This window comes from Oryx dammah, unplaced genomic scaffold (assembly GCF_014754425.2).
Source record: "Oryx dammah isolate SB20612 unplaced genomic scaffold, SCBI_Odam_1.1 HiC_scaffold_13, whole genome shotgun sequence".
Taxonomy (NCBI): Eukaryota; Metazoa; Chordata; class Mammalia; order Artiodactyla; family Bovidae; genus Oryx; species Oryx dammah.
In genome coordinates this window covers 40012533-40039971 of record NW_024070197.1, presented here as the reverse complement: position 1 = coordinate 40039971, position 27439 = coordinate 40012533, and the positions used below count along the sequence as shown (strand labels likewise).

The window sequence follows — 27439 nt, the reverse complement described above, 5'->3', positions numbered from 1 at the left end:
CCTCCCCCCACCCAACCCTGCACTCAAGAGTTAATCATCAGCTTCTTATGTAAATCAGAACAGGAAAGTCTTGCTTGGCCAATTCCTCCAAAAATCTTAGCTATTATTCTTCACTGAGGCTGTGTCTTGTGTCTGCCTGCTCAACACTTGTCTCCTATCAAGAAGTTGTTTCTTGTCCCTGACGGAAGATCCTTGAGGCCAGCTGTGGCTGTGGATGTCCAGAGAGTCAGGCGGGCCGGCCAGATGAGTGGGGATTGGGTGCACCCAGGCCAGACCCTGATCTGGGCTGTTTGGGTCCTTGCAGCTGCCACCAAGGGTGAGACGCCCAATGGGAGAGGAGGGCTCTCAGAAGATAGGATAGGGGATTTCCCTGCCTTGGAGGATTTTCCACTGGTGGAAAATGGAAAATGGAGGGTTGTGTTGAACCTCAGGGCCCCTGACCCATGTCCTGGTGCTGCTGAGAGCCCCAGGCCAGAGTCTCCTTCTCGGGTGTGTGTAGAGCACAGAAGATCATGTCCTGTCTTTGGATTGCTTGAATCTTGGGAGGCTTGGAGGGGCATGGAACAGAGCCTGTGTTTCTAGAACACCAACTGCTGAGGCAGGACTGTTGCTGTTGAAATGACTTTAGAACAGGAAATGCCAAGAAATCTGGGCCCTCATAAGTAAATAGCTGGACAACTAACTTCTCAAGGCTCCATATTTGATGTGGAAACTGAGAAGCTTGCACAATGTCCATAAGTGTTATCCTTGTACCCCTAGAGGTAAATGAGCTGATTTCAGGCAGCGTAAGATAATTTTTTGTTTTTGTTGCTCTATATGTATTTTCTTGTGTACTCAAAAGCGTATACCTAAGTCATCAAAGCCACATTTCCATAGGTGTCATTGTTTAGAATTCCGCTAAGTAAAATTTTAGAAGCCTATCTCAATTTAATTTTAAGAAAAGAAGAAAGCCAGTAGTCACACAGATGATACACAGACATGCCAGCAGTTATGCTGGTGGGCATAAAAACAACTGAAACGTGGGCCAGATTCTATGGGGTCCTAGGGTAAAGAATCCGCCTGCAATGCTGGAAACCAGGGATCCCCTGGAGAAGGGCATGGCAACCTACTCCAGTATTCTTGCTGGAGAATTCCATGGACAGAGGAGCCTGGCGGGCTACACAGTCCACAGGGTCAGAAAGAGATGTACACAACTGAACAACTAACACACACAGGCTCTATAAAGGCTGGTGTGTATCTTTTCCACAGTAAAGAAAATCTTGTGTGCAGCAGCAGGGAGATGGGTGCCCAACTTACATCTTAGAAAGTTTTGTGGCTTGGTCTATGCTCCTAGGAGACATTCAGTGAGTGCTCTGATGAAGATGACTTCTAGGGAAATGTCAAAGGAGCAGTGGACATGGATTCATTGAGAAGGAATCTAGATACTTGCACAGTCTCTGGGTTGAGAAAGAACGCTCCACCTTGGGAAACTCTTGAGTTTGGCTTGTTCCTAGCCTCTTCCCCTCGCCCCTAATTCCTCCCTATGTGTTTCCTCAGGGCCAGCCACCGCTGATGCGCCAGCCACCGCTGATGCCCCAGCCAGGCACACCAACCTGGGATGGGTCCGGGGGACGCAAGCTTCTGTTCTGGGAAACGACATGCTCGTGAATGTGTTCCTTGGGGTCCCTTATGCTGCACCCCCTGTAGGGCCCCTTCGATTTGCAAAACCGGAGCCTTTACTGCCCTGGAATGGTTTCCTAAATGCCACATCCTACCCTAAATTGTAAGAACTGGCTTGGTCCCAGGGGTGGCCTGTGACCTGGAAGTAGGGGCAGAACGTTGAGGGGGAGTAAAGGTCATGCAGCCCAATGGAAAAGGGGGAGCATTTGTGAGGAGGATGTGGAGGGTCAGATGTGGTTGAGGCTTCTGTGATGTCATGGCTCCCCACCTGTTTAAATAAGCAGAGTCCCTGGGCTCTCTTCTGAACTCCCTGAATCCCCAGAGCTGGGCCTGGGAAACTGGGTTGTAAAGAAGCTCTCTAGCAATTTTGAGGACCAGTCAGGCTGGGGAACCACTGTGATGGGCTGACTGAGTCTTTGGGTTAAAAGAGGTTATTGATGCATCTCCAGGTGACCTCTACCCCAGGCTTAGTCTCCACAATCGGACTGGGTCAGGTCTTTAGAGTGAGCACCACCCCTGAGGAATTTTAACTCTAGCCATTCACACGGTGCCCAATGCAGGGCCTGGCCCATGGTAGGGAATCCATAATTACCTGTGGAATGGATACATGAATGTGTCTCTGTGACCCAGGGGAGCTGGGAGGGCTGATGCTCCCAGATACTGCAAATTTTCCAGCTTGGATGAGCAAGTAGTTCCCAGGTAAATTGTGGAGGTGTCTTGTGCACTGGGTGGGAGGTGAGGCTTGCCGAGAATCTTTTTTTTTTTTAAGTATAAGTTTATTTATTTATTTACTCTTGGCTGTGCTGTGTCTTCATCGCTGCTCGGGCTCGCTCTTGTTCTGGCAAGCAGGGGCTGCTTTCTAGCCCAGGGCACAGGCTTCTCGTCATGGTGACTTCTCTCGTGGTAAAGAACAGGCCCTAGGGGTGCAGGCTCTAGGCATGCAGGCTTCACTAGTTGCAGCACACGAGCTCAGTAGTTGTGGCTCATGGGCCTAGCTGCCCCTCAGCATGTGGAATCTTCCCAGACCAGGGATCCAACCTGTGTCCCCTGCACTGGCAGGCAGATTCTTGACCACTGGACCACCAGCGAAGTCCAGCGAGAATCTTTCAACTCTCAGATTCTGTGAAGCCCTCAGACTGGGCCATGTTGAATCTTGGCATTGGGGTCCCAGGCAGAAGGAGGACCCTGGTGCCAGAAAACTAAGCCTACAGAAGAAAACCCTATGTTGTCCAGACACCTAGGACAATAAGTTGAACCTTATGTGTTCATTCATTCATTCAACTAATATCCACTGAGAACCAACTCAGAAACTGGCTCTCCATTAGGCCCTGAGATCATGACACTTGAGTTAGACACAGCTTCCCTCAAGAAACCTGCAGACCGGCTGTGGTGGTGAAGACATAAACAATAAGGACAGTTAAAATATGGGTGACAAGGCAAGCATTAGGGAGTCAGAGCAGGTCAGTGAGGGAGCCTTGTGGGGAGGCCAGAGATGGCTTTGTTAAAAGCAGTGAGCCCCAATTTCTGAAACCCAACATACACAGGAAGAAAAAAGCATTCAAAGCAATGATTTTCTGCTGCCTAATCTGTACACTATTCTATTTTAGAAAAACAATGAATATTAATTGAGCACTTACTAGACATATTCACATATATAATCTCATTTAATCCTACTATGCCTTGGGCTAGGGACTATAAGGTACCAAGGTGACTCAAACAGAACCCTAGGCTTTTAGCTGCTCACTAGGAGAGATTCTAGGAAAGAACACAAAATATATACGTGTTTCCAAAGACCTCCCAGGTGGCTCAGTGGTAAAGAATCCACCTGCCAACCCAGTAGACACAGGTTCAATCCCTGGGTTGGGAAGCTCCCCTGGAGAAGGAAATGTCAACCCACTTGAGTATTCTTGCCTGGGAAATCCCATGGACAGAGGAGCCAGGCGGGCTACAGTTCATGGGGTTGCAAACCGGTCTGACATGACTTAGCGACTAAACAATTCCAAAGAGCTCTCGTCTAGCTGGAGAAATCTCAGGAGGCTTCTTGGAGGAGGTGACACTTTGACAGCATCTGAAAGAAAGGGAAGAATGTGAACAAGCAGATCTGGGGAGAAAGAAGTCAGGGCAGAGGGACTAGCTTAGGCAAAGGCCTGATTGCAGGAATCTTGCTGCTAGCCTACCTCTGTTGTTTCTGGTAGAAAGGCCTGGGAATGTCCTTTTGTTCCTCTAGAAGCAGAAAAGGGACCCGCCAAAGCACAACCCTTGATACACAACCCTGTGATCTACTGTCTACAGCTAGGAGAATTGTTGAGCCAGCTTGAGTCTTTATGTGTGTGCGTGTGTATTATGGTGATGGGGATAGGCATGAGTGAGTCCTGGGGGTTCATGGTATAATTATTCTGCACAATGTGCTTTCTTACCCAGAAACCAGATCAATGAGAATTATAGCTTGTTTGGGCTTCTCAGGTGGTGCCAATGGTAAAGAATCTGCCTGCCAATGCAGGAGACCCAGAAGATATGGGTTCGATCCCTGAGTTCAGGAAGATCCTCTGGAGGAGGGCATGGCAACCCACTCTAGTTTTCTTGCCTGGAGAACCCCATCGACAGAATCCCATGTAAGCCTGGTGGGTTACAGTCCATAGGGTCACAAAGAGTTGGACACAGCTGAAGTGACTTAACATGCACAGCTTGTTTGGGCCACCATGGGGGCTGGGGTGTTTTAAACTTTGTACCAGAGCACTGAATCCCTATTCTGCTCAGGCATAGGAGATCACTAGGCCTCCCTGCTGTCACAAAAGCTGGCCCCTCCGAGGCAGGTCTGCTGACAGCAACTCTGGGGGTTTCTCCTTCCCTTTTCCAAGGTGCTTCCAGAACTCAGAGTGGCTGATCACAGATCAACACATTCTCAAGGTGCGTTACCCCAAATTCAGAGTATCAGAAGACTGCCTGTACCTTAACATCTACGCACCGGCCCATGCAGAAACCGGCTCCAAGCTCCCGGTAAGGCTCACAGCTCCTGCTGTGCTGGGGGCTCCAGTTGCAGGTTCTGGGCCTAGGACCTGGGTGAAGTGTCTGGATATCTGGAATCACATCTAGGCTCCCTTGGGTAAAAGGGAAATGTAATCACTTGACATGTCAATAGCTTTCTTAAAAATCATTCTACTGTGTCAATGTATGGCAAAACCAATACAGAATTGTAAAGTAAAATAAATAATAAATAAATTAAAAAGAAAAGAAAACAAAACAAAACAAAAAAATCATTCTACTGACAGATTCACTTTGTCTTCTTTTGTGATTACTTCTTTATGGTTAGTGATTCCACCTCTGGTTTTTTATTTTGTTTTGTTTTTTGCCTCTGTTGGGTATTAAATAGTCTGCAAATAGAAAATACCCTGCTTTGAAGGACTCTGATTTTTTTGTTTTGGGAAATGCTGTTTTTTAATAAATATTTGTGTATTCGTTTATTTTTGGCCATGCTGGGTCTTTGTCGCTGTGAGGGTTTTTCTCTAGTTGCTGTGAGTCAGGGCTTGTCTTGTTGCAGAACACGGGCTCTAGGAAGCGTGGGCTTCAGCTCCCGGGCTCTCGAGCGAGAGCTCAGTCATTGTGGCACATGGGCTTAGTCACTTCCAGGCATGTGGAATCTTCCCAGACCAGGAATTTAACCAGTGTCCCCTGCATTGCATTGGCAGGCAGATTCTTATCCACTGGACCACCTGGGAAGTCTGGGGGACATCCTGTTTTAAAGAAGATAATTGCCTTTTGCAAATTTTTTATGTTCAAATGAAGACAGGTTATAATGGGAAATGTTTCACTTAAGAATGTGAAAGATCTTTGTACAAGTGAGTGTACTATACATCTAATTTTGAACCACACCTTCCATCACCTTCTCTCTCCTCTTTGCCACTGCAACAGAGACTTGCTCTATTGTATCATAACAGCAGCACCTATTGAGGGCTGACTGTGTGCCAGGTACAGTTCATTCTCTCATCTAAGCCCCCACAATAACGCAGTGGGGAGCATTACTGGACCTATTCTACAGATGCGGAAGCTGAGGAACAGGGAGGGCATAAGCAACTTGGTCCACGTTATACACACAGTAAGTGGCAGATCTGGGTGTCAAGCCAGTGCTTTGTCCAGTTCTCCTTTACCCCCATGGCTTTCTTCTCTTTCCTACCCCATGAGTTATAGTCACTAATATGACTTTTAAAAGAGAAGAGAAGAGATTTTTTATATACATGGTAATATGCATTAAGTATGGGCTTCCCAGGTGGTGCTAGTGGTAAAGAACCTGCCTGCCAATGCAGGAGACTTAATAAGAGACTCAGGTTCGATCCCTGGGTCGGGAAGATCCCTTGGAGAGAGTAATGGTGACCCACTCCAGTATTCTTGCCTGGAGAATCTCATGGACAGGGCAGCCTGGTGGGTTACAGTCCATGGGGTGGCAACGATTTAGACACGACTGAAGTGACTTTGCGCACATGCATTAAGTATATACCTGGTGATAATACCATTTGAATGTTTGATGTTTCCTGGTCCCAATTTTTCTAATTGGTAAAGTAAAACTTCCACACTTTTCTCTTTTTCCCTCCTCTCTTCTCTTTTCTCTGTAAGTAGGACAAACTCTTAGGTTAAAACAGTTTAAGTGGCTCTTGGTCTTATATATCGCTTATAGCTGTTTCCATTTTTCTGTGGGTCACAGGTTTCATGACATTCAGTTAACATTTTTTGAGCTCTTGAAATATGCCAACGTTGTTCCATGAACTTCAGATGAAGAAGTTTCTTCAAACGTCATGCTAGCCTCGTAAACGAGACACTTTCATTCTGCACATCTTACAGATGAGAAAAACGAACCGCAGAGAGGCTCAGAAGGATGCTCAAAGTCACACAGCTAGTCAAGGGCAGAGATGGGACTCATACCCAGACTCTCATATGCCAGAATCCACATACCTAACCCTGGGCCTTCTTCAAAAGACAAAACCGCTGAGGCTGTTTGGGAAGGAAAGTGAAACATTCCTATTTCCCTAAAGAAAGAATGTCCCGGCATGCATGAGGGGCACTGTGGGTGCCTGGCGGGCTGGCTGGAGGGTTCCTTTCTCTTCCTCAGGTCATGGTGTGGTTCCCCGGCGGCGCCTTCGAGACTGGCTCAGCATCCATCTTCGATGGGTCCGCCCTGGCTTCCTATGAGCACGTGCTGGTTGTGACCATCCAGTACCGACTAGGAATATTTGGCTTCTTCAAGTGAGTCTCCCCAAGGGATTGACACCCCTGACCCCCACGGAGCAGCTGGGCGCAGCCACAGGGAACTTAGTGCTTGGCAACCTAAGAAGAAATGAGCCTTCAGTGACGCTGAACTAATTTGGCCCAAACTAGTTAGGTCGTTTTAGCAGCTGTAACAGATAAACCCCAAGTTTTAGTGGCTTCAAATTATAAAAATTTCCTTCTCACTCAACTAAAATCCAACCAAGTGTTTCTGACTGACAGGCATTCTTCTCCATGGTCAATCAGGGACCCAGGGTCCTTCCATCCCTCCTCTAGGGCCCCACCCAGTTCCTCTGCACTTGGCCAGCAGATGGAGAACAAGCAGGAGAATCTTACCAGGGTGGTCTTTCCAGGTCAGCCTGGAGGGGGCGATTATTACTCTGTTTACATACCTGGTGGCAGAAGTCAGTCATAATAGCCACACTCAACTGCCAGGGAAATATGCTCCCTGGCAGATGAGGAAACCGGGAGTGTGAGCAGTTCCAAGCGTCTGCCATCGGGCCCCACATCAAGGCTCCTCCATTGCTCACCTAGGAATAATCACTCCATTGATGACTTCCCTCCCCAACCAAGTAATATCAAGCGTGTTTCAGTGCTTGTATGAGCCCAACACCATGCCGGGCACTTGCTATGCATTCATTATAACTCACCCCCAGACTAATTCTATGAGAAACATACTGTTGTTATTCTCATTTCACACTTGAAAAATGGAAGCAGAGAGAGGTAAAACAACTTCCCAGAGGTCACAGAACAGAGCCAGGTCTCTTGGCCACTTCCTTGATCCTACTTAGAACATGGCAGAACTCAAGCCCTGGCCAGGATGCGGCGTGAGCCAAAAGTCAGAAAGTATGGGGAAGGTAGCAAGGAGTCCAGCATGTATCCTGCCCTTGAGAGGCTGTCAGTGTCATGGGGAAAATAACACAGGGACACAGATCCCTGGGCTCCCAGGCTGGACATCAGTCACATTCTAAGGGTAAGAGGCACCAGAGCTGCATGTAGAAACAGAGGCGGGAGCTGCAAGAAATCAGCCAGTCTTCCTGAGAGAGGTGGAACTGGAACTAACTGCACCTTAAAGACGGGGTTGGTCTTAGGGATGAAGGGTTGGGAGAGAGCACTCTTGGCAACAGGAACTGCCTGAGCAAAGACTAGGAAGTTGGAAGGAAACATAGTTGGAAGTTGGAAGGAAGTTGGGGCTGGAACGGTGTTTGCAAACTGGGCTCTGGGGCATGTAGCACAGGGAGGTGGCTGAGAGGCTGCAGTGGAGGCAGAAAGGACTGAGATCAGACTAATGTTCTGACCAGAGTGATTACATGTTTAGCAGGTCTGTACATTGGGATTCTGCCTAATATTCTCTCAACAGAAAGGTTTCCAAAAGCTGTTGATAACATCTGGGTTCTAATAGACAGGTAGATGAGGATATAACAGGAGATGAGAGGGAAAAGGTAGGGCCAGGCCTGATTGGGAAAGACCCTGAATGCCAAGCTGTGCATGGTGACTGGTTTTGGTGGATAAAGAGGAGGGACCCAGGAGTGCCCTGCAGAGCAGTAGAGTGGAAGGTCACTCCAGAGCAGAGTGCAGGCTGGCCCAGGGGTGCCTGTGCTTCAGATGGGACATCTGGTTGGGGTGCTGCTGTACAGCCTGGATGCAGGTCATGGGGTGAAGCAGGCTGGTGGCTGAATAACTGGAGGGATTACTAGCACAGATATGGCACTTACTGTGTGCCTGCACCGTCAGTCTTCACAGCAGTCATGTGAAGCAGGTACCATTATCAACCCCATTCAGACATGAGAACGTTGAGGCAAAGCAAGTTAAGTGACTTGATCATGGTCACCCAGATCGTAAGTGGCCAGATTATGAATCAGGATAAACAAAGGGAGGAATGGGAACTGTCAGGCGAGTGTATGCTCCTCGGTTCTGTCTCGTCACAACAAAGATTTGGAGTGATGGACATTAAAGTCCTCAGTGTGTCACACAGCTCTCGGGTCTTGGACAGACCGTGTTATAGCTCTCAGGTGGCAAATGGACCGTGTTATAGCTCTTAGACAAATCAGTGTTACAACTCCATGTTACAGCTCTATTTTATTTAGATAATAGCAGGAAAATCCATCCTCTAGGCGTGAGGGCATGTCGACCCAAAAATTCGAAGAGAAGAACGCCCCAGAGTGTGGGAGAGAGAGAGTGCATGCACGCGGGGGAGAGAGAGAGAGAAAGAGAGAGAGATATAGACAGAAAGAGAAAGAGCTCAGGCACGTGGTGGGGAGAGAGAGAGAGAGTGCTTTGGCTTTTGCTTTTATATGTTTTTCCTCCTCCTGGGCCCACCCTATGCAAATTGGGCCAGCCAGGAGTGCTGTTTGTCTTACCTGAAGTCCTCACTCAGCTCCTCGGACCTTCCTTTGACCTTCTTTGCTTTATTTTCACGGGCTTTTCCCTTCCTTGTCTTTTAGCCACCGCCATTTTGGACTCCTGTTTCCTATTCTACCTAACAGGGACCAACTTGGGAGCCACGATGGAATGGAGGTGAAATGAGCAGAGTGTGGCTCCTGACCAGATGCAGGGATTGTGGGAGAGAGAAGGTGGAGCTGGGGCCAGCCTAGGCATCAGGGACAGACAGAGAAGCAAGGGGAGGGGCAGTGTGGGAGACTGGAAGATGGAGGAGGAGCAGACTGTGATCCCGAGGTTACTCTCATACTTGGTGGGTAGCATACGTGTACTACTCAGCAGAAGGGGCACATGGTTAGAATGGACCCAGATCTGCAACTTTCTAGGTCCTGGGCAAGGGACTTCACCTCTCTATGCCTCTGCTTCCTGTCTGTGAGAGGGAAATGAGGAATCCCTCGGTATCCTTAGAACATGCTTGAGAATATCAAGCACGGGAGTGGGCATGACATGAGTGAGTTCTGGCTGCTGAGAAATGCAGCCACTGCCCAAACCACTTCCCAGCAGAGATGGGGGAACATGGGGTGATGGAATCAGTCTCTCAATATTCCACCCTGAAACCCCCAGCCGGTTCCTCCCTCTGACCACACACAGCGGGGAGCCTGGGTGGGCTAGTTCATGAAAGTTGGACTTTTGAGAACAAGGTGGAGAAGGGCGGAGAGAGGACCCAGAAGGATAAAGGAGAAAGACCAGCACCACCTACCACACAGGCTGGGAGGATTATAGGAACTCCAGCTATAAAGCCCTGGGGACAGCATTGTACACGATGCTGCAACAGCTGCTATTATTATCATTATTTTTTAATTCAGCCATTCACTTGGAACCCTTGTGCCCAGAGAGGTCTTGCTTCCTGGTGCAGACCACCTCTCAGGAGCAGAACTCTTCTGGAATCCATGGATTCAGGGGAGCCTGTGAATACCCTGAAATTGCACATACCAGATTGTCCATGCATTTTTCTGGGGGTATGGAGCTTTCATCAGATTCTCAAAGAAACCCAAATCCCAACAGAGGGTGAGAATTAAGCCTGGTTCTCCCAGCGACCCCAGGCCTCTGACTCCCTGCTTTTCTCTAGCTGGAGTGGCGGTGCCCTGACACAGCCCACAGCCTCCGCCTCCAACCCCTGGGGCTGTGGGAAGCCGACAGCGGCCAGATGAGCTTTCTCATCCTGCCTCTCATCCACAGCACAGGGGACGAGCATGCGCGGGGGAACTGGGCCTTCATGGACCAGGTGGCCGCTCTGATCTGGGTCCAGGAAAACATTGAGTTCTTCGGTGGGGACCCACGCTGTGTGACCATCTTCGGCGAGTCAGCAGGAGCAATAAGTGTTTCCAGCCTTGTGAGTTTCTTCTCTTTGGGACCTGAAGGAACCTCGGTGGGAGAGGTGACAAAAATGAGGACAATGAGTCAGGCACATCTAATTGCTGCTTTCATGTTGAACAAATGCTCATAAACACATTGTCTCCCTCAAGCCTCACAAATACATGGTGAGTGAGGGGCTTAGTCTCATTTCAAGGGCAAGAAGTGAGGGAGCCACCACCCCCGTGCCAGAAGGCTTGACCTCCAAGTTCATGAGGAAACTGGGCCTCTGAAATGTTAGAAGACTTGCCCAAACCTTTGCAGCTACCCTTGAAATTCCCAAACCAGGACATTTTTCCCTCTAAGTGTAGAACACTTAAGTAGGCTTCCTGGGAGGTTTTCTTTATTTCTTTTATTTTTATTATTTTTAATTTTTTAATTGCTTTAAAATGTTTATTGTTTCTGCCACACAACAACACAAATCAGCCTTATGTAGACATGTTTATTCTCCCTCCACCTCCCTCATCCCACCGCTCTAGGTTGTCACAGAGTGCCAGGCTGGGCTCCTTGTGTCGTACAGCAGCCTCCCACCGGCTGTCTACTTTACGCATGGAAATATACATACACGCCAATGCTGCTTTCTCAGGGCATCGCCCCCTCCCCACTGTGTCCACCGGTCTGCTCTCTGCATCTGCATCTCTGTGGAAGTTTTCTCTAAAGAAAGGCTGGCTGTTATGTGTGATGGGTGGGAAGCTCCCTGAATAACGTTTCCTGGGTCTCCTGCATTCTCTCTCCAGATTCTGTCCCCCATGACCAAAGGCTTATTCCACAGAGCCATCATGGAGAGTGGGGTGGCCATCATCCCTTACCTGAAGGCCTCTGATTACGAGAGGAATGATGACGTAGGTATATTGTGAACTCTTCTCCAGCTTCCTCTCTCTGGTCAGGAGAGAATGTGGTCAGGTGTCCAGAGACCATCCGCTTGACTGTCTGTACGGACCATGACTAAAGGGTCTGATGTTGGCCCAGGGTGACCCTTCTTGCTTCACGGAAGGTCTGGTTCAATAGGACGTAGGCCCAGGCACTGCTGCTGGTGTGCTTGCCGGGGGGAAGAGGGGGGGAGGGGGAAGGGGGGCGGGTGGGCAGGGGCGGTGTGAGCAGATGTGTGGTAGTTCTTGCGTCTCATCCATTATTCTTTGGGCTTATCTGCTTTCTCTCCCTACTCTACCTAGAGTGCTATGTTAAGAAAGGTTCTGAGGTTGTTTCCAGCTCAGTGTAAAATAACACTGGTGCTGATAAATGCTGTCTGGCATGAGACGGGGGGGGGGGGAGTGAAGCACGTACCCCAGATATTTGTCATCTATCATCTTGTCTTAGCACTCTACCAGATAAGAGGACCTGGAGGCCAAGGTCTCTCTGTATTTTTCATGTCCCAGCATAGTATCTGGTGTGTATTAGAAGATTCTAAATGTTTGCTGAATGAATGAGTTCACGAATGAGCTGATTCACTCAATGAATATTAATTAAGCACTGGACTATGGAGCCATCTCCTGGGTATCATTCACATTAATGGTGCATTTTTTTAAACACCTTGTAGAAAATAACAACCAAGAGTGGGAACATAGAGCTGTAATATGATTTTAAAAAATACTCTCGATACCCAGAGAATATTGATTTGGGTAGAATGATGTATCAAGCTACTTTTAGTCTGTGTGTTTGCCGCACACATATTGAGTGCTCATGGTTTTTCCTGCTCTATTTTAAGACCAATGAGTGTTTCAGTGGAGAAGGCATATACTAACTTAAGACTGTGTGTGTAAGCAGATGTGTGATAGTTCTTACATCTTATCCATTATTCTTTGCTGGTGATATATAACTCAGTCCTCTGTTATGTATGGCTTATTTAATCTACTTTGGCCACCTGATGCGAAGAGCCAACTCATTGGAAAATACCCTGATGCTGGGAAAGACTGAGGGCAGGAGAAGGGGGTGACAGAAGATAAGATGGTTGGATGGCATCGATCCTTTTTATGATTTTTAACCTGGAATCCATGAAAAGTAGAAGAGGTGGTTCTAGAACCCCTGCAGTTGTATGCAGACTGCCTATGTGTGTGTCTTTCAGGGAGAGGGTCTATAGCTTCCATTGGATACTCAGAGCATTCATGACTCCTAGAAGAGTCAGGATCACTACTTTCAAGAGCCAAGTTCTATATATGTAGGAAGTCCAAGGAGAGAGCAGGAAGGTGTTTAGCAAAGGCTAACTAGGGCAGGAAGGTGAGGACACTTAGAGTAACAGGAGATTAGAAGAGGAAGGGCTCATGGGGTCTATGGTCTAAAAGGACATCCTGGAAAAGATGGGGCTTGGGCCTCAAGGAATAAATGGAATTGGTGTAGAGACAGAAAAGGGATGTTCAGGACATGTTCCGATGCTCCAGGTTGGGGTGGCGGTGGGGCTTGAGCAGAGCTGACAGGCTGAGACAGATCCAGCTCAGGTGATTACTAAAGATGGCGAGGAGGGCCAGGCACGAGAGAAAGGACGATGCGGAGCCAGCCTGTCCTCAGTGTGTGCATTCCACTATGGGCCCGTGGTGGGAGAGGCCACATGCTGGTCTTCGTATACGAAGCAGCAGCCTAGGGCTGGACTGAGGACGTTTTTCAACTCTCATTTTCCTGGAGGCTTTCAGTTCTGTGCACTGACCTGTTCCTTCTCCGAAAATAGTTGCAGACAATTGCAAGTATTTGTGACTGCAACGCATCAGACTCCGTGGCCCTGCTGCAGTGCCTGCGGGCAAAGTCCTCCAAGGAGCTGCTGAGCATCAACCAGGTGAAGAGGGAGGGGAATTTGGGGACAAGGTTGTCCTTTGAATGGAATCGTAGACAAATCCTACCTCTCTCTTATTTATTTCGATTCAGAACTTGGACAGATGGGGGTTGGGGATTCCTAGTAATGACTATAAAAAAAGCCATGTGGAATATAGAGCTCTTATAGTTTAATTTAAGGAGATTGACAAGCCAGGGTGCTGCTTAGCTTGGAGAAGACACAACAAAATACAAAGATTGTAATTGTCTCTACATCAGCGAAGGGATCTGACAGGGAAGAGGGTCCACATTTGCTCTACAGGCCACCAGGAGCTAAACTCAAGATCAAGAGCTGGAAACTGGAGAGCCATAACTAAGCACTTTCTAAAAACTCAGTTATCTGAAAAAGGATCAGCTCCTTTAGAAGACAGTGAGATATCCACCTCTGTAGGTATGCAAGCAGAGTCTAAATGACTATAGATGAATTTCAATCACCAAGTAATTCACTGGACTGGATAATCTTTTATGCCTAATCTTCCAACCTTGAGACCCTCTGATAGTCCTTGAGAGACAATGAAGTCCTTACCTGTCCGATTCCAACATTTATTAAACAATTATTTGGCATGGATTGAAAAATCTGCTACAAGTTGTACTAGGATCCAGGAAATAAATAAGTTCTTGACCCAATGTAGTCTGAAAGTTTTACCCCTACTCCCAAAACAGAGACCTAAAACAACAACAACAAAAAAATCATAAATAGAACCAGATGTTGCTTCCTAACACCCAAGAACCGTCCATCCAGACCCAAGTCTCAGTGCTGAGGAAGATGCCTTGGGAAGACGCTCACACCAGCCCACACTACCCTGGCCATCCTCTCACCTCACCTCTCTGTCCATTGCATTTGGACAGTGGTTCCACGCTTGAGCATGCATCAGACTCACCTGGAGGGCTGGTTACTGAGCTGCATGCCCCAGAGTTTTGTATTTGGCAGGCCTGGGATAGGGCATGAGAATATTTTTTTTTAAGATTTATTTTTGTTTATTTTTGGCTGTGCTGGGTCCTCATTGCTGCACAGGGCTTCTCTCGTTGCAGAGAGCAGGGGCTCTTCTCTGTGGTGGTGTGTGAGCTTCTCATCGCAGTGGCTTCTCTCGTTGTGGGGCACAGGCTCCAGCCACTTGGGTTTCAGTAGTTGTGGAGCACTGGGCTTGGTTCCTCTCAGGCACGTGGGGTCTTCCTGGACTGGTGATCGAACCTGTGTTCCCTGCATTGGCTGGCAGGTTCTTTACCAGTATACCACCAGGGAAGCCCGAGAATTTGCATTTCTAGCAAGTTCCTAAGCAATGCTGCTGGTCCTGGAGCCACTTTCTGAGAATCATTGTGCTGGGGTATTATAAATTTTAGGGAGTTACTACTTTTTTATCCTCATTTAGAAGACAGGGAAATTCAGGCCCAGAAAAGTTGGGCCCCTTGGCCCAAGTGAGTGGCAGAGTTGGCCAGGCAGCACTGATGCCTTGGGATGGGCCAAGAGTGACTGATTTTTCTTTTCTTAATGCCTTTGGCTATAGTGGATTGGCTCAGTTAGGCTAGAGTCTGGGGACAGCAGATTTTGTGAAATGAAACAGCTACCGATTTTTCTCTTCTTCCTTGTTTTAGAAAACCAAGTCTTTCACTCGAGTGGTTGATGGCCTTTTCTTTCCTAATGAGCTGCTAGACCTGTTGGCTCAAAAATTATTTCATCTGGTTCCTTCCATCATCGGAGTCAATAACCACGAGTGTGGCTTCCTGCTACCCATGGTAAGAATTCCTCTGTGCCTCCTCCCACTCCTTCAACAGTGAGGCAGCTGTCTGCTTCACACTTGTTTCACACTGGGCATGCACACAGATCTCAGCAGCATCCGCCAAGATAGCATATTAAAAAGCAGAGACATTACTTTGCCAACAAAGGTCCATCTAGTCAAGGCTATGGTTTTTCCAGTGGTCATGTATGGATGTGAGAGTTGGACTGTGAAGAAAGCTGAGCACCGAAGAATTGATGCTTTTGAACTGTGGTGTTGGAGAAGACTCTTGAGAGTCCCCTGGACTTGCAAGGAGATCCAACCAGTCCATTCTGAAGGAGATCAGTCCTGGGTGTTCTTTGGAAGGAATGATGCTGAGACTTAAACTCCAGTACTTTGGCCACCTCATGCAAAGAGTTGGACTCACTGGAAAAGACTCTGATGCTGGGAGGGATTTGGGGCAGGAGAAGGGGAAGACAGAGGATGAGATGGCTGGATGGCATCACCGACTCGATGGACGTGAGTTTGAGTGAACTCCGGGAGTTGGTGATGGACAGGGAGGCCTGGCATGGGGTCACAAAGAGTTGGACACGACTGAGCGATTGAACTGATACTGATACTGATGAGGGCTGGAGCCCATCACCCCAAATACACAGCAGTCACTTTTTCTCAATGAAGGAGAAGAACTGTGGACTGGGGGCAGCTGCAGCAAGTGTTCACTCTGTTCTTCCTATAGGGTTAAAGAAACAACTGTACAAAAAAGTGAGAGATCCAAGTGGACTTTGTTCAAAATATTACAAATGATTGTTTCAAATAAGCACTGTTTCTCCCTCAAAGGTGAAATTCATACAGGTTTAGAAAACTGCAGACCTTCACACTTTCATTTCCAGCCTTGGTTCTGGCACTTCATTTCCAAGAATGCCAGTGCAAGTTGCAAAATTATTGACTTGTTTCATTCATCCAACAAATATGAACCAAGGGTTTACTCTATGCCCTGCACTCATTAAAAAAAAAAAACAAAAAAAAAACAAAAAAACAGCATTCAGCAATGAGCAAGTCACATGGTTCCTGCTTTTTGCCAGCTTACATTCTCAAGGGGAGAGACAGATGATATGCAGGATTGAATGGATGGTTTCAGAGAGTCTAAGGGCTATGAAGGACATAGACTGAGAAGGGGAGGCTTCTTTAGGGAGCAGAAAAGGGGTCAGGAAAGGCTTCTCTGAGGAGGGACCATTTGAGCTGAGATCTGAATGCTTAGTCGGAGCCATGATTTGTTGACCCTGTAGTTTGAGTCTCCCCATTTAAAATAAGCTTTTCATCTGTCCTCAGAGGGCTTCCCAGGTGGCACTAGTGGTAAAGAACCCACCTGCCAATGCAGGAGGCATAAGAGATGCAAATTTGATCCCTGGGTTGGAAAGGTTCCCTGGAGGAGGACATGGCACCCCACTCCAGGATTCTTGCCTGGAGAATCCCATGGACAGAGGAGCCTGGCGGGCTACAGTCCACAGGGTCACAAAGATTCGGACACAACTAAAGCAACTTAGCACACATGCATGCTGTCCTCAGAAGAGAGTGCTCAATTCTAAATATTTCCTAGTTCATTTCTACAGATCAACCTCCACCTTTCAAGTAGGGGCAGTGAAATACAGTGTATGAAATGCAGGCTATGAAATACAGTGGTTTGTCGAGTTACAAGGCTAGCTGGTGGTCCTCTGGAATCAAAATCCTGAGATCACTGGGTTGTTAAAGGCATGTTCTGGCAATTATTAATTTGACATTCAGAGCAATGTTTCAGGGTAGGTGGGGTCGGGATTTTTTTCCCTCATTGTAATTGAAGCAACTGAGTCACAGACTGTGGCTTAAGTTAGTTCTTTAATGCTTTGTGGATCTGTACTCGAGAAAGTAAGACAGGTGCTACTGATAACAGCCACATCACCATAATCACTGTGCCTGAGTGTCTTTCATAAGCCAAGTGCTTGGCGACTGTACAATAATGCAAACAGGCATTATTATCCCCATTTAGCAGCTAAAGAAACTGAGACTCAGAGAGGCTAATGTGACTTTCCTAAATCTCCTAGCTAGAGAGGAGACAGCAGTGTATAAATTTCATATATTTAGGTTCTGCCTGTAAATACTGAGTTCTCTATTTACTGGCTGTGTGACCTTCGAGGAGCCGCCTAACCTCTCTGAACCTCTGTTCCCTCATCTATGAAATATGGCTAAAGTTACTACCTGCCTCACAAGTACACATCAAATAGCCTGGCATATAGTCTACATGCTAGGCATTTACTAGATATTGGAACTATTCAAGTGGGAGGACAGGACCTGTTGTCCAGGTCTGTACAGCACAAAAGCCTACATGAGTGCTGTCATTCTGTGGTTGTTTGAGAGCATAGAAAGTCTCCAAAAACCAATCCTAGCTCCTGAACGTACAGAGAGGATTCTCAGTAGTTTAAAAGTACTTGTGGATTATTTGAAAGACTCTAGGGGTTCTCTCAGATTCCACAAGACAGATTTGTTTAAATATCTGTCATGATTCATTACCCCAAGATTTTCAGCATAAAATGTACCAGAGAAATTCATTTGACAAGTGAATACTATTTCTATTCCCTCATGTTTTTAAGCTGTGATATTGGCCAGGAAAGGGTCATTTTAAAAATAACTGCTTGTAGCTCTTTCTCTGTACCAAGCAGCCTCTGTGTTTTTAACCATCCATTCTGCAGCCTCACTTGCTGCCTGCCTCTGCCAACTGCTGGTTTCTCAGACAGCCCAATGACAAAGGACTTTAGAAAGAGGGCAATAAATAAACCACTTCAACTTGCTGTTGAAGCCAAGTGGTGGTCTGTATTAGTTTCCTAGGGCTGCCGTAATGAAATACTGCAGAGGTGGCTTAAACCACAGAAATGTATTTTCTCAATGTTCTAGAGGCTAGAAGTTCAAGATCAAAGTGCCAGCAGGTTTGGTTTCCTCTGCAGCCTCCTCTTCGGTTTGCTGGTAGCCACCTTCTCACCGTGGCCTCACAAGGGCTTTCCTCCATGTGTGCACCCCTTGAGTCTCTGCACGTCCCAATTTCCTCTTCTTATAAGGACACCGATCAGACTGGATTAGGGCCAATCCTAGCATCCTCATGTTAGTTTAACAACCTCTTTAAAGACCCTCCTCTCTGTACACAGTCACATTCTGAGGTCCTAGGGGTTCCAAGTAGGAATTTGGTAGAGGACACACTCAACTCATAATGCGGTGGCCACTCAGCTCCCTCAAGACCTCAGGTATGACAGGGAATGGCTGCTTGATAAATTCAAATGTGAGAAAAAGAATCATCATTGCTCAACCAACCCACTGAGGCTGCTCCTTACACATGGACCCCTCGGGGCTGAAAGCTTTCCTGCTCTAGCCAGCCTCCCCTCTGAAAGGTGGGTGCCTGGGCCCTTGGGGAGACCAGTTTCCCTTCTGATGACCTGATGTACTCACGGAGGACTCCCTGCTCCTTTCCACAGAAGGAGTTTCCTGAGATCCTCGGGGGCTCCAACAAGTCCCTCGCCCTGCAACTGATACACTCAGTCCTGGTAAGTGAGCCTGACTCTCCTCCACGATCCATTCATTTCACAGACCTCCTGGGTCACACTCACGGGTAAGGCTGGGATAGAGATTTAGTCATTCATTCATTTAGTAGATCTTCACGAAACAGAGTTCTGCAATCCCTTGTCCACAGTCTCAACATCCAAATAGCTCTGACAGCCCAAAAACTCGGCAGCCAAAATTGACCTAGACTGATACACAGCCATTGGTCTTCATTATTCTTACACGTTCATTCACTTTAATCCACTATATGTTTCTCTGTGATCATATGAATGTGGGGCTGAGCATATCATATAATATGCAGCATATGTGCTGAATTATTCATCTAAGAACTGAAAAGTTTTGAATTCTGAAAACCACCTGGGACTAGAGACCCATATTCACTACATACCAGTCAGGTACTGTTCTATGTTCTAGCAAAGCTGAGGGCCTTTAGTCAATCATTTATTCATTCACTCCCTATACTAGGGATATAGAGATATATTTAACCTAGACACTAAGACAGAGATAGATTTCTTCCCTTCCTTCCTTTCTTCTTTCCATAGACATACACTCACTGTGTATTCTGTACTAGGTTCATTTCATTCATTTTTTCATTGAATAATTGTTTCTTGAAAGTGCACACACCCTGGCATGTGCTTAGGTCCTGGGTACAGTGATATACGAACTGAAGAGCCTCTTGATGAAAGTAAAAGAGGAGAGTGGGGAAAAAAACCTGACTTAAAGCTCAACACTCAGAAAACTAAGATCATGGCATCCAGTTCCATCACTTCATGGCAAATAGCTGGGGAAACAATGGAAACAGTGACAGACTTTATTTTCTTGGGCCCCAAAATCACTGCAGATGGTGACTGCAGCCATGAAATTAAAAGACACTTGCTCCTTGGAAGAAAAGCTATGACCAACCTAGATAGCATATTAAAAAGCAGAGGCATTACTTTGCCAACAAAGGTCCATCTAGTCAAAGCTATGGTTTTTCCACTAGTTGTGTATGGATGTGGGAGTTGGACCATAAAGAAAGCTGAGCACCAAAGAATTGATGCTTTTGAACTGTGGTGTTAGAGAAGACTTTTGAGAGTACCTTGGACTGCAAGGTGATCAAACCAGTCAATCCTAAAGGAAATCAGTCCTGAATATTCATTGGAAGGACTGATGCTGAAATTGAAGCTCCAATACTTTGGCCACCTGATGCAAAGAGCCAACTCATTGGAAAAGACCCTAATGCTGGGAAAGATTGAAGGTAGGAGAAGAAGGGGACAACAGAGAATGAGATGGTTGGATGGCATCACTGACTCGATGGACATGAGTTTGAGCAGGCCCTGGGAGTTGGTAATGGACAGGGAAGCCTGGCATGCTGCTGTCCATGGGGCCACAAAGAATCAGACACGATTGAGCGACTGAACTGAACAGTGATAACAGGCACTCTCCCTGCATTTGAGGGACTTGTAGACTGTTGGGATGGGTGAACAAGACCAAACACCTCATACTGGGGTTGAGAACATGGGACCTGGATGCAAATAGACTTGTGAAGGAGTCATGGTTCCACCACTTTGGACAAACCTCATCACCTCTCTAAACCTCAGTTCCCTCACCTGTCAAATGGGGTTAATTCTGATGCCTGCATCATAGTGTTACTGTGTGGATTCAATGAGACAATGCGTATAAAGCACTCAGAATTATGCCTGCAAAGGCAAATATTTGTCAAGTGTCGCTATGATGACCATTGCGGTTGACCCGGATCTCTTGCTACCATGATGTTTTACAGCACATCCCTGTCCAGTATTTATACCTTGTGGCTAATGAATATTTCCACAACAAGCACTCTCTGGTCGATATACGAAATCGCTTCCTGGATTTGCTTGGAGATGTGTTCTTTGTGATCCCTGGGCTGGTCACAGCTCAATATCACACAGGTGAGTCTCCTCTCACCCCTCCTCCTGCAAGGCTGGTGGCCACAGGGATCCCTGTTGCCTGTGTACTGGCGGCCACCTGCCCTGCCCTGTCGTTCTGTTCCCTTGCTGAGAGGGAGCTCTCAAGGCTGCCTGGGATATAGCCCTGCATGCTGACCTTCGCAGTTCCCCTGCCTGTCAGAGTTCAGGAATGTTCATCATCAGTCCTTGTTGATTCTAGTACTTTCCTTTCTTCAGGACTATGTAGAAAAGTCCCACCCCCACCCCCCGCATTTTCAGAGGCCGGCCCCCACTTACCTTTCTCTTTGGAATGCGTGAGTGTGCATGCTCAGTTTTGTCTGACTCTCTGTGACTCCATGGGCTACAGTCTGCCAGGTTTTCCAGGCAATAATACTGGAGCAAGTTGCCAATTCCTACTCCAGGGGATCTTCCCGAGCCAGGGATCAAACCCATGTCTCCTGCATTGGCAGGTGGATTACCACTGAGCCACCGGGGAAGCCCTGTCTTTGGAAATGTCTTCCCAAATATCTATAAGGACTAGTGGAGCAATAAGGAAGAGATTACTTGTGGGGCACAAACCTGCCCTTCTTTCTTTTTAAAAAAAGTTTGTATTTATTTACTTTTAATTGAAGTATAGTTGATTTACAATGTTGTGTAAATTTCTGCTATACAGCAAAATAATTCAGCTACATATATGTGATATATATATATATATATACACACACACACATATATATTCTTTTTAGTATTCTTTTCCATTATGGTTTATCACAGATATTGAGTATAGTTTCCTGTGCTATACACTGGGACCTTGTTGTTATCCATTGTATATATAATAATTTTCATCTGCTAACCCCAAACTTCCAGTCCATCCCTCCCCCATCCCCCTTCCCTCTTGGCAACCACAGATTGGTTCTCTGTGTCTGTGAGTCCATTTCACAGTTAAGTTCATCTGGGTCATATTTTCGATACCACATGTAAGTGATGCTATATGGTATTTGTCTTTTTCTTTCTGGCCTACTTCACTTAGCATGGTCATCTCTAGCTGCATCCGTGTTGCAGCAGATGCCATCATTTCATTCTTTTTATGACTGAGTAGTATTCCACTGTGTATATATGTGAATATATAGATACATATACACACATCCCATCTTCTTTACCCATCCCTCTGCTGATGGACATTTAGGTTGCCTCCGTGTTTTGGATGGTGTGAGTACTGCTGCTATGAACATTAGGGTGCATGTGGATTATGGGGCTTCCCAGGTGACGCTAGTGATAAAGAATCCTTTCGCCAATGCAGGACATATATGTTTAATTTATATATATGAATTGTTTTTTGGCCATTAAAAAGGAATGAAATATTGCTACGTGCCACAACATGGATGAAGCTTGGAAGCACTGCTGAGTGTAAGAAGCCAGACACAAAAGGTTACATGTTGTGTGATTCTGTTTATGTGATATGTCCAGAACAGGCAAATCTACAGAGTCCTGCAGTTTCCATGAATGAAAGGGAGGGGTCAGTGAGGGAATGAGTGCTTCAGCGGGCCTGGGTTTCTGTCTGGAGTGACAAGAATGTTCTGGACCTAGATAGTGGTGATGATTGCACAACATTCTGAACTTTCTAAAAGCTGCTGAATTACACACCCTGAAACTGTTGAAATGCTGACATTTATGTTGGTGAGTTTTTATGACTTATAGTGAAGAAACTGCAAAAGCAAGCCACAGATGGAAGAATATATTCACAACACAGCTATCCCACAAAAAAATCCATATCCAGAATAGAAGAATTCTTATAGTTTAATAATGAAAAGACAAATAATCCATTTACACATGGGTGAAAGGCTTGAAAAGACACTTTGCAGTAGAGGAAAAATGAGAACAAAAAGCACATGAAAAGGTGCTCAACAGTATTAATCATCAGGGAAATGCAAAGTAAACCCCAAATGAGGCAATCATTTACACCTGCTAGAATGATTAAAATTTAATATTAAAACCTCAAACCATATACCAAAAAGCATTGCCAAGGATGTGGAATATTTAGTACTTTTGACAAGAATGTGAAATGGTTACAATCACTCTGGAAACCAGTACGTTTCTTACAAAGTTAAACATATACCTACTCTATTATTCAAATATACATAAGACTTGTGTATGGATATCCACAGCACCTTCAATCATAATAGCCCAGAACTGGAAAGAACACAAAATGTCTTTCATCAGACGAACAGATAAATAATTTATGGTATATTCATGCCATAGCATACTACTTGGTGACAAGGAATCAACTACCGATACAGGGCAAACAGGGATGAACCTCAAAACATTATGATGAGCCAGAGAAGCCAGATTCAAGAGAGAACGTATTGTGTTATTCCACCCACACAAAGTCCAAGAACAAGCAAACTTAATCAACTGTGATAGGAATAAAAGTATTGTGTTTCCTGGCAGAATGACTAGAAGGAACTACAAGGGAACTTCTGGGGTGATGGAAATGCTCTGTATCCTGCCTGGGGTGGTGTCTACATGAAGGTGCACGCATTTGTTAAATCTCATCAAAATGCACACTTAAAATCTGTGCTTTTTACCTGATACTTTGATGAAAAGAGAGAAAATGAGAGGAAAGGAAGCAGAGAGAGTGAGTACAAGGCAACTGCATTATAAAGGATTTAGAGAAATAAGCCAGTAACTGGAGGGGAAGTTGAGACCAAGAGTATATATGGTTGTGTGTGTTTCTCTGTGTGTATGCATGCATGCATGTGTGTGTGTGTGCTTTAATGAGAGACTTTGTAAGCTTGTTTGCCACTGATGGTGACAATCCAATAGAGAAAAACTGATGCAGAGAAGGAGGGGAAATGACAGAGCAAAGACATTCACTAGAAGAGAGATGGAGCAACACAGGACGCGGTGGAGCATCTTGGAAGCAGGAGGATCAGCTTTGTCCTATTTTCTACAGATAGTTGAACCAGGGTCAATGAAAGGAAGTCACAAGGAGGTACATCTTGGATCAGTATAAATAATTTTTTAAATGGAGAATAATTGCTTTACGATGTTGTGTTAGTTTCTGCTGTATAATAACATGAATCAGCTTTAAGTATACATACATCCCCTCCCTCTTGGACCTCCCTCCCATCCACCCCCACCCCAGCCCTCCAGGTCAGCTGACCTCCTGTGCTATACAATAGCTGCCCACTAGCTAGCTATTTTACACATGGCATATAAATACATGTCAGTGCTATTCTCCTAATTTATCCCACCCTCCCTTGGTTTTTGTTTGTTTGTTTTGAAAAGTAGAACTGTTGCCCTTGCAGCCTGCCCTGCGGGGTAATGAGTTCTGTTTCCAGGAGCAGGAAACCCTAGCCTCAGATGAGGAAGGAGTTAGCTTGGTTTAGGTCACTTCTAGTCTCTGGGCTGTTCCACTTGTGAGTCTGTGAATCCCAGACGAGATGGGTGGAGTGCGGGGCCAGCCTCTACTGTCCCCTGCCTGCATGTCTACCACAAACCCTCTCTACCTTCCTGTAGATGCTGGTGCCCCTGTCTACTTCTATGAGTTTCAGCATCGGCCCCAGTGCTTGAAGGACAGGAAGCCCCCTTTTGTGAAGGCTGATCACACTGATGAAATCCGCTTTGTCTTTGGAGGCGCCTTCCTGAAGGGCAACATTGTCATGTTTGGTAAGAAACTGGCCTGAGGGGTTCCTGCTCTTGCAGGAACATGAAATAGGGAGAAGGGGATAAGGAGAGAATCACCACCTTTAGCATGAAGCCTCACCCACCCCACCACTATTCGAGAGCCTGGGAGGGTTGGTGGGGTGGACTGAACCTCTGGTTTACAGACACAACCTTTCCCTGGAGAATGGCCCCACTCATAGTTTTAGAAACGAGGATGAAAAAGAAGGGCCAACATTTGCTCGATAAATGTTTCTGTCTGGACTAAAGGCAGGGTGGGCACCTGAGGACACTCATGCAATTCGATATTTATTTACTTGGCTGCGCTGGGTCTTAGCTGTAGCCTGTGAGTTCCTCCATTGTCCTTGCGGCACACAGGATCTTCAGCTGCACCATGTGAACTCTTAGTAGCAGCATGTGGGATCTAGTTCCCTGACCAGGGATTGAACCTGGGTCCCTTGCATTGGGAGTGCACAGTCTTAGTCTCTGGACAGTAGAGGCTGGCCCTGCACTCCACCCATCTCGTCTGGGATTCACAGACTCACAAGTGGAACAGCCCAGAGACCTAAACCAAGCTAACTCCTTCCAGTGAAGTCCCACGGTCTGATCATTGTGAGAAACCTAGCCACTTAGTTCCCTCTCCCTGACCCCTGATCTTACCCTCCCTGTCCTTCCCAGAGCTCCCGTGAGGCTACCATCCAGGGCTTTCAAAGGCAAAAGCCATATTTTTCATAATTTTAGCTGAAAGTGGTGTGGATTCAGGTGATCTTATGTGAATGCTTGTGAACTGTTTCTAGTGAGGTTAGCTCATTTATTCCTGAGCTTATGACCTGTTCAGTGAGGTTATCAAAAATTTAAAAACCACAGGAACTATACACAGGACTAAACTAGTTCATTAAAAATATTGCACAATACGGACCCTTAACCAATTCACGCTGGCCTCCCTGTGATAAGGACAGAACCTCTCCTCTAGAGTGTGTGTAGTATGGTTTGGTCATTGCTTTATTTATTCTTTCTTATCTTTAATGCCAGTACTAACAGAACTACCTCTTAGGTTGTCATAAGGATTAAATGAAACAGTTATCATAAATCACGTGGTGAGTGCTTAATGAATATTACTATTACTACTCAGTAGCCATCACTGAGTCTGTAGTATGTGATGGGCACATGGACTCTCAAAAATGGACAAATGAACCACATGTGTTTGTGTCAAAGAGTTAAATTACTTGATATCTGAAGAGCTTGTGGAATCAATGAGAAAAGCACAACCCAGCCAAAAACTGGGTAACAGATATAAATAGATAGTTTAGGGAAACAGAAACACCGGTGGCTTTTGAACATAAAAATCTACCCAGACTGGCTCCTGGCAAAGAGGATTAAAAACTAACCTTGACCAAGTAATCATTTTTCATAGGTCACAGTTGGGAAGAACATTTTACATAATGTATTTGAGCAGGTGGGGGATAATAGATAACCTCATATATCAACGGAACACTCTATCAAAACTTAAAATGCATGTAGTCATTAGTCCAACAATTCAACTTCTAAGATTTTTTTGTATGTGCAATTATACTTCCTCGTGTGCAAAAATATATATGCACACAGTGAAACATTGCTTTTTTGAGCAAAAGATTGAAAAAATGTCAAGACCCATTAATACAGTACTGGATACCCGAATTATATATTTACATACAATTAACTGTAAATATGAGCTTCCCATGTGGCTCAGTGGAAAAGAATCTGCCTGCCAATGCAGGAGATGCCAGAGATGTGGGTTTGACCCTTGGGTTGGGAAGATCCTCTGGAGGAGGAAATAAACAGCCCACTCTAGTATTCTTGCCTGGAAAATCCCATGGACAGAGCAGCCTGGCGTGCTACAGTCCATGGTGTAACAAAGAGACGGACACGACTGAGCGTGCACGCAAGCACGTACATATAAAAATATATTTATATATTATCTGTTTCTAGAACAACAAAGAGCAACAAATGGAAGCTTTATAGGTGCCAATGTGGAACTAACTCCGGATACAGTTTTAGTGAAAGAGAAAGATACAGAATGTGTGTCCATTATAGTACCAAGTGTGTAAAAAGATGTCTGCTTAAACCCCTGTGCTCTTCTACACTCTTTCGGAAGTGCACTCAAGAACGAGGAAACAATGGTTGCCTCTGAGGTTGCCTCTGAGGCTGGTAACTCAGTGACTAGAGGGAAGAGATGGGGACAAACTTAACTTTCATTAGACTTACTTCCTGTATTTCTAATTTTGTACTTTGAGCAGTGTTAGATTTTCAAATAAAAAAATACAGATACAATTAATGGATTGGCAGAGAGGGAGAGAGATGATCTCTGTCCCCAAGGAGATTGCAGTCACATGGATGGGCTGGAAGGGCATTGGACAGACAGCAGAGGCATGTGTTCAGCCTCAGGCATGTGTTCAGCCTCCGCCATGCGAAAGCTTGGTTCCCTGGGCAAGTCATGGTCTGCAAATGCACAATGAGTAATGGCGCCTTGGCAGGCTGTTAGGGACGAAAGGGAAAGAAAGGCGCGAAAGCGATTCATCCAATGGGAGGCCCCTTGGGCTTCCGGCAAATCATCGTGGGAATGAGATTTTGTGCTTATTTCCTCCAGAAGAAGCCACAGAGGAAGAGAAAGCGCTGAGCAGGAAGATGATGAGATACTGGGCTAACTTTGCTCGGACTGGGTAAGTGAACCTCCCAGCTCCCTCCATAACCAGGTGTTTGAGGATGAAAATCTCACTGGGTATTTGAGGCAAAAAATCTCTCACTTCCAGGAATCCTAACGGGAACGGTCTGCCTCTGTGGCCGGCCTACAGGGAGTCTGAGGAATACTTGCAGCTGGACTTGAACATAAGCGTGGGACAGAGACTGAAAGAGGTGGAGCTGAAATTTTGGACAGAAACCCTCCCCTTAATGATGACCTCGTCCGGAGCTCTCCTGGCTTCTCTTTCGTCCTCAACCTTCCTTTTTCTACTCCAGCCTTTCATTTTCTCTTTTGCTCCCTGAGAAGTTATCTTTGTGTAGTTTTGGTTTTCCTTCTCCTACAATTTC

General features: G+C 46.1%; 1 protein-coding gene across 2 annotated transcripts; it reads left to right on the top strand.

The window, feature by feature from the left end:
- Positions 1 to 243: 243 nt before the first annotated feature.
- CES5A (carboxylesterase 5A) lies at positions 244 to 27394 on the top strand. 2 transcript variants are annotated; one of them, XM_040254019.1, is made up of 13 exons: positions 244 to 316; positions 1537 to 1762; positions 4518 to 4656; positions 6761 to 6894; positions 10534 to 10687; positions 11445 to 11549; positions 13367 to 13471; positions 15100 to 15240; positions 18719 to 18787; positions 20566 to 20713; positions 24230 to 24379; positions 27000 to 27072; positions 27163 to 27394. In XM_040254019.1, exons 1-13 carry the CDS (start codon positions 244 to 246, stop codon positions 27392 to 27394), a joined length of 1749 nt encoding a protein of 582 aa, XP_040109953.1. The 2 variants fall into 2 exon arrangements, with proteins under 2 accessions (XP_040109953.1, XP_040109954.1); XM_040254020.1 differs by lacking the exon at positions 24230 to 24379.
- The last annotated feature ends 45 nt before the right edge of the window (positions 27395 to 27439 follow it).

Excerpts from the sequence above, each read along its gene's own strand:
- CES5A (XM_040254019.1), top strand. The coding sequence starts at position 244 with ATGAGTGGGGATTGGGTGCACCCAGGCCAGACCCTGATCTGGGCTGTT. Across the intron at positions 11,550-13,366 it reads ATTACGAGAGGAATGATGAC|TTGCAGACAATTGCAAGTAT; the intron begins GTAGGTATATTG and ends CTCCGAAAATAG. Across the intron at positions 18,788-20,565 it reads AACTGATACACTCAGTCCTG|CACATCCCTGTCCAGTATTT; the intron begins GTAAGTGAGCCT and ends GATGTTTTACAG.